The 6151-nt window shown below is 40.0% G+C and overlaps 1 protein-coding gene across 3 annotated transcripts in view; it reads left to right on the forward strand.

Moving 5' to 3' along the window:
* The window catches only part of rnf185 (ring finger protein 185), a 31717-nt gene extending 25891 nt beyond the window's left edge, over positions 1–5826 (forward strand). For 2 of the 3 annotated variants that reach the window (XR_009514531.1, XM_059983243.1), the window contains one exon: positions 4262–5826. Coding sequence is in view for 2 of the 3 variants with exons in the window: in XM_059983243.1 (XP_059839226.1) it covers positions 4262–4359 (98 nt within the window). In the remaining variant the exon portion in view is untranslated. The remainder of the gene's footprint in view (positions 1–4261) is intronic. The other variant, XM_059983245.1, reaches the window with a different exon arrangement.
* The last annotated feature ends 325 nt before the right edge of the window (positions 5827–6151 follow it).

The raw sequence follows: 6151 nt of genomic DNA on the forward strand, positions 1-6151 counted from the left end.
ATGAATCTGTGGATCCACCCTGCCTTGTGTCAGCGTTTCAGGCTGGTGCATCCAACAAAATTGCAGCAACTACATAACGCTATCAAGTTCACATAGATCAGAATCTCTAAGGAACGTTTCCAGTTGCTTGTTAAATCCACACTCAGGACTTCGTTCTTTATCTGACTTCCAGCTCCATTTGTCCCTTTACTCTGCAGTATTGAGAGAGGAAATCAGGGCCAAGTTGTTCAGAAAATGCTGCATGTCTTCAGAAGCATTAACTGCATTATTAGTGTTGTGTACAGGACTGATCACACCCAGGCTGCTGTAGGTGACTTAGGCACTGAAAATTAGATGTTTAGTGCTTTTTATTTTTAATGCTGTACTTGTGTAAATTGAACTTGAGCTTGCTGTACAGACATGAGAGGATCCAACAGGTGTTGTGTGAGCAGTTCTATCTTTAATCAGTGTGAGCAGATTAGAAGCTCCAATACCTCTAAGCTCCTGAGTTGGGCTATTCATAGTGTTGGTGTCCAGCTGCTGTGCTCTTAATAAGTCAACATGCTGTAGTTATTTGATTTTAGTATGTAACACATTAACCTACTGTCCTCTTGTAACTTGTGCAATCCCTTTTAGTGCACCGAAGTGACTCATTGTGTTTCTCATGTTACTATTTATCTAATGGCCTTAATTACATTCTTGGCATTTAGTCCATCTGGCTCGGTGTGTAAGCATACCACTTCTCACAGGTTGTAAACTTATACAGATTATGATGTCGGAGAAACCACTTGTGTTGTAGTTTATTTCTGGTGTGTTAAAGTGATCTTTCTCAATGCTTCTCAGGTATAGTCTTCTCCACTAGCTCAGACCCACTCATCTACATGTCTTGCCTCAAGGAATCTTTTGTAATCTTGCAACTTTTCATTGGGGCAGACATAACTTTGCATCTGTTCGCCTTAAATTGACTCCATTGCGTTATTGCTGTTGCAACTCTCAAAGAAACTGTTGGATTAGACTGTTTAATTGTGATTTTATTTGTATCTTAACAATCAATTACATGCTAGTATGTTTATAATACTTGTATACATATAACTATTTAGTATATTTCCTAGTGGTCACAGTATGTATGTGCAATTGTTCAGTGTGGCAGTATTTAAATGGGGGCATCGATTGGTTAATTCTTATCTACAAATCTGAATAGAATGTGCTTAATTCTGTGGTATAAGAAGGGTCAACCACAAGGCGCCTCCATTCTTCTCTCCCTTTACTTGCTCGTCTCTGCTCTTAGTACTGTTACTGTCTGTTTTCAATTTTCTTTGTTTTATTAACGCTTAATAAAATGATTTGCAGCAGCAAGCTTGTTCTCTTCCCTGACTTCTGAAAGAACATTGAATTAGAAATCAACAGAACCTAACATCATCATCTGATTTGCAGACTTACTGTACAAGTTGTCATGAATACAGGTTGTTTGTGAGGATCGTCCTTGAGACTGTTTTATCTTCAGTTTTCTGTGGGCTAAACTCACCACAGCACTGCATGCCTCCATCTTTGACTTTTTGTGATGTGTCTTGCGACTGTGTTACCTCAGACGGGCACTTTGGAACTCCGTCAAAACCTCAGACTTCCAAAGAGTGAATTGAGGTTTTTGTTTTAAAAAAGGATCAACTTTATTCACCCTATACGTTTACAGGTATTAGGAATTTATAGTGTGTCGGCACAACGTGCAACAAAAACAATAACATTAAACATTTCTAAGAATAAAAAATTATATAAAAATATAATATATAAAAATAATTATATAAAAATAGGACTGGACCTAGAGTTGAGATTTTTGATTGGAGAAAGGCTAACTTTGAGGAGATGCGAAGGGATTTAGAGAGAGTGGATTGGGTCAAGTTGTTTTATGGGAAGGATGTAATAGAGAAATGGAGGTCATTTAAGGGTGAAATTATGAGGGTACAGAATCTTTATGTTCCTGTTAGGGTGAAAGGAAAGGTTAAAGGTTTGAGAGCACAGTGGTTTTCAAGGGATATTAGAAATTTGGTTCAGAAAAAGAGGGATGTCTACAATAGATATAGGCAGCATGGAGTAAAGGAATTGCTCAAGGAATATAAAGAATGTAAAAGGAATCTTAAGAAGGAGATTAGAAAAGCTAAAAGAAGATACGAGGTTGGTTTGGCAAATAAGGTGAAAGTAAATCCGAAAGGTTTCTACAGTTATATTAAAAGCAAGAGGATAGTGAGGGATAAAATTGGCCCCTTAGAGAATCAGAGTGGTCAGCTATGTGTGGAACCGAAGGAGATGGGAGAGATTTTGAATGATTTCTTCTCTTTGGTATTCACTAAGGAGAAGGATATTGAATTGTCTAAGGTGTGGGAAACAAGTAAGGAAGTTATGGAACCTATGACAATTAAAGAGGTGGAGGTACTGGCGCTTTTAAGAAATTTAAAAGTGGATAAATCTCCGGGTCCTGACAGGATATTCCCCAGGACCTTGAGGGAAGTTTGTGTAGAAATAGCAGGAGCTCTGACGGAGATCTTTAATATGTCATTAGAAACGGGGATTGTGCCGGAGGATTGGCGTATTGCTCATGTGGTTCCATTGTTTAAAAAGGGTTCTAGAAGGAAGCCTAGCAATTATAGACCTGTCAGTTTGACATCAGTTGTGGGTAGATTAATGGAAAGTATTCTTAGAGACAGTATTTATAATTATCTGGATAGACGGGATCTGATTAGAAGTAGCCAGCATGGATTTGTGCGTGGAAGGTCATGTTTGACAAACCTTATTGAATTTTTTGAAGAAGTTACGAGGAATGTTGACGAGGGTAAGGCAGTGGACTTCAGCAAAGCCTTTGACAAAGTTCCACATGGAAGGTTAGTTAAGAAGGTTCAGTCGTTAGGTATTAATGCTGAAGTAATAAAATGGATTCAACAGTGGCCAGATGGGAGATGCCAGAGAGTAGTGGTGGATAATTGTTTATCGGGATGGAGGCCGGTGACTAGCGGGGTGACTCAGGGATCTGTTTTGGGCCCAATGTTGTTTGTAATATACATAAATGATCTGGATGATGGGGTGGTAAATTGGATTAGTAAGTATGCCGATGATACTAAGGTAGGAGGTGTTGTGGATAATGAGGTGGATTTTCAAAGCTTGCAGGGAGATTTATGCCGGTTAGAAGAATGGGCTGAACGTTGGCAGATGGAGTTTAATGCTGAGAAGTGTGAGGTTCTACATTTTGGCAGGAATAATCCAAATAGAACATACAGAGTAAATGGTAGGGCATTGAGGAATGCAGAGGAACAGAGAGATCTAGGAATAACTGTGCATAGTTCCCTGAAAGTGGAGTCTCATGTAGATAGGGTGGTGAAGAGGGCTTTTGGAACGCTGGCCTTTATAAATCAAAGCATTGAGTACAGAAGTTGGGATGTAATGCTAAAGTTGTACAAGGCATTGGTAAGGCCAAATTTGGAATATTGTATGCAGTTCTGGTCACCGAATTATAGGAAAGATATCAATAAATTAGAGAGAGTGCAGAGACGATTTACTAGGATGTTACCTGGGTTTCAGCAATTAAGTTACAGAGAAAGGTTGAACAAGTTAGGTCTCTATTCATTGGAGCATAGAAGGTTGAGGGGGGATTTGATCGAGGTATTTAAAATTTTGAGAGGGATAGATAGAGTTGACGTGAACAGGCTGTTTCCATTGAGAGTAGGGGAGATTCAAACTAGAGGACATGATTTGAGAGTTAGGGGGCAGAAGTTTAAGGGAAACACGAGGGGCTATTTCTTTACTCAAAGTGTGATAGCTGTGTGGAATGAGCTTCCTGTAGAAGCAGTAGAGGCCAGTTCAGTTGTGTCATTTAAGGTAAAATTGGATAGGTATATGGACAGGAAAGGAGTGGAGGGTTATGGGCTGAGTGCGGGTAGGTGGGACTAGGTGAGATTAAGGGTTCGGCACGGACTAGGAGGGCCAAGATGGCCTGTTTCCGTGCTGTGATTGTTATATGGTTATAAACTTGGAGGTTAATGTATAAATGTGCATAAGTACATAAATACCAGCATGTATTTACAATGTAAACAGCATGATAAAAGATGGTTTAAAGTCTTTACAGTGCATTGACTGGTAATAGAGATGGGTGGGGCAGTGGTTAACTAGGCACTGAAATCTATTAATAATCTGTAGTTATTGTGTATTTGTATATTGAGAAATGTTGCAAGACTCTGTATCATTAATGGTCTCCATCTCTGGATTCTAAGTGTTTTTCTCCTCTCTAACCCCACAGCAGTCCCTGGAACACCCCAACATGTGGATGAACAGTTCTTATCTCGCCTCTTCCTCTTCGTGGCTCTTGTGATAATGTTTTGGCTCCTCATTGCCTGAGGACAAACCGCAATCCTTAACACGAGTCCCGTGTGTGGTCTGAAATGTGGGCAATGAACCATCCCAGGATTCTCTGTTTTTCTACCTTTGGATACGTATTAGGGGCAAAAATTATATCAAATAGAAACTAAAATCAGCTTCTAATGGGATAGGTTTTAATGAACTGTGAATGAATTTAAAAGGCTTCTTTTCTAGGGCTGTAATTTTGTCGCAGTGTCTGTTTCAGTGAGGTTGAGTGGTGTGCCCACTTACTGGAGTGGTGTCTGTAATCACTGCTGCACTGTCATTGTGCAAAGGTGAGGGAAGCTGTTTGCTAATAGAAGAAATAGCCCTTGAGTGAAAGAGCCTGGAGATTTAAGCAGCATATATCAGACAGCTTGGTTGCTTAAATCATCTGATGAAGGCAAGTGTGTAAACTCCACTCGACTTGAGCAGCAGTGCAAACTGGTGCTGAGAAACCCATCTGCTGCTCAATGGAATAGAAAATTTCCTACAATACTATTCAAAGAAAGACTGGGAAATCTGTGAGAAACATTACTCCTTTATGTAATGATCATTGTGGGATCTCACAGGACCTGAACTGACTGGCACTTTTTTCTACATAATATTGACTATAGTTCAAAACAACTTCTTGGTTGTGAAGATTTTTGTAAATTGAGGGTGTTAATAATTGTAATTTCCTTGTTTTGTTTCTTTTAATTTCAGATGTCATGTTATACAGTGACAAAAGGACTTGTTTTTCATCTGCACACTTCCTGGTCACTCAGTAATGGTCTACCTGGTTCTACACATCCCTGCTGAGACACTAATATTGAGAGAAATTTCTCAGTGACCAATTACCTACTCCGGTGACTGTAATAATGGATTTCCCTTTAACAAAGCTGTTCATCAGCACTTTTTATTAATTATTCATGGGACCTGCACCTCGACAGCAATTACCTGCCCCTTGAGCCATTTCAGAAGACTCTTGACCACTTTAGTGAGTCTAGAATTGTAGGTAGGGTAAAACAGCAAATATCTTTTGGACTCTCCCTGTAACTTGAGGATCCAGGGTTCAGCTTGTTCTGAGACCCTGAGAAGACACTCTGAGAGTTGTTTAAAGGGACAGGTTAAGGCCAGGTTAAGTCAGTGATCAGAGGCCCCACTACAGTTCAGTCCTGGGTGTAACAAGCTGCAGAATGAAGTGGGCAGCCCTGCAACCAGATAGAAGGAGTGAGTTAATGAAGGATAAAGACCAGGTTACTGGATTGTGGGAAGGCTCTAGGATTCTGTCTTATGGCTCAGCTAGTTAGTGGAGCTGCTGGAATTGATGGGGAATGCCTTTGCCTTGCCAGATTGACAGTACTGGGAGAGAGTAACAGCTTTTTACAAAGACAGGTGGCTATTAGATGTATCAATGTATTTTTAATTTAATATTGTATATCTGGCTTTGTATCAGATGTCAAATAAATACAGAACATAAATCGACTGCTGACTTAGTGTAGATTCTTTGTCCAGATTAATGGAAATATTAAAACAATTTTACTGAAAACATTATCAGTGGCAAGAAAACGGTGGGGCTTGGCTATATTCTGCAGTTTGCTTTAAGTACTTGCACTACCTGGTTCCCTTGAAGCAGAACAGCACAGTTGGTGCGGCAGGTAGTGCTGCTGCTTCACAACTCCAAAGTCCCAGTCCTAACCTCTGCAAAAACCACACATTCTTCCCCCAACTTCTTTTCATGTCTCAAAGATGTGCGGGTTGCTGGGTTAATTGGCCACTGTAAACAGCCCCTAGTGAGTGACAAAATCTG

Source organism: Hypanus sabinus, chromosome 10, assembly GCF_030144855.1.
Source record: "Hypanus sabinus isolate sHypSab1 chromosome 10, sHypSab1.hap1, whole genome shotgun sequence".
NCBI lineage: Eukaryota > Metazoa > Chordata > Chondrichthyes > Myliobatiformes > Dasyatidae > Hypanus > Hypanus sabinus.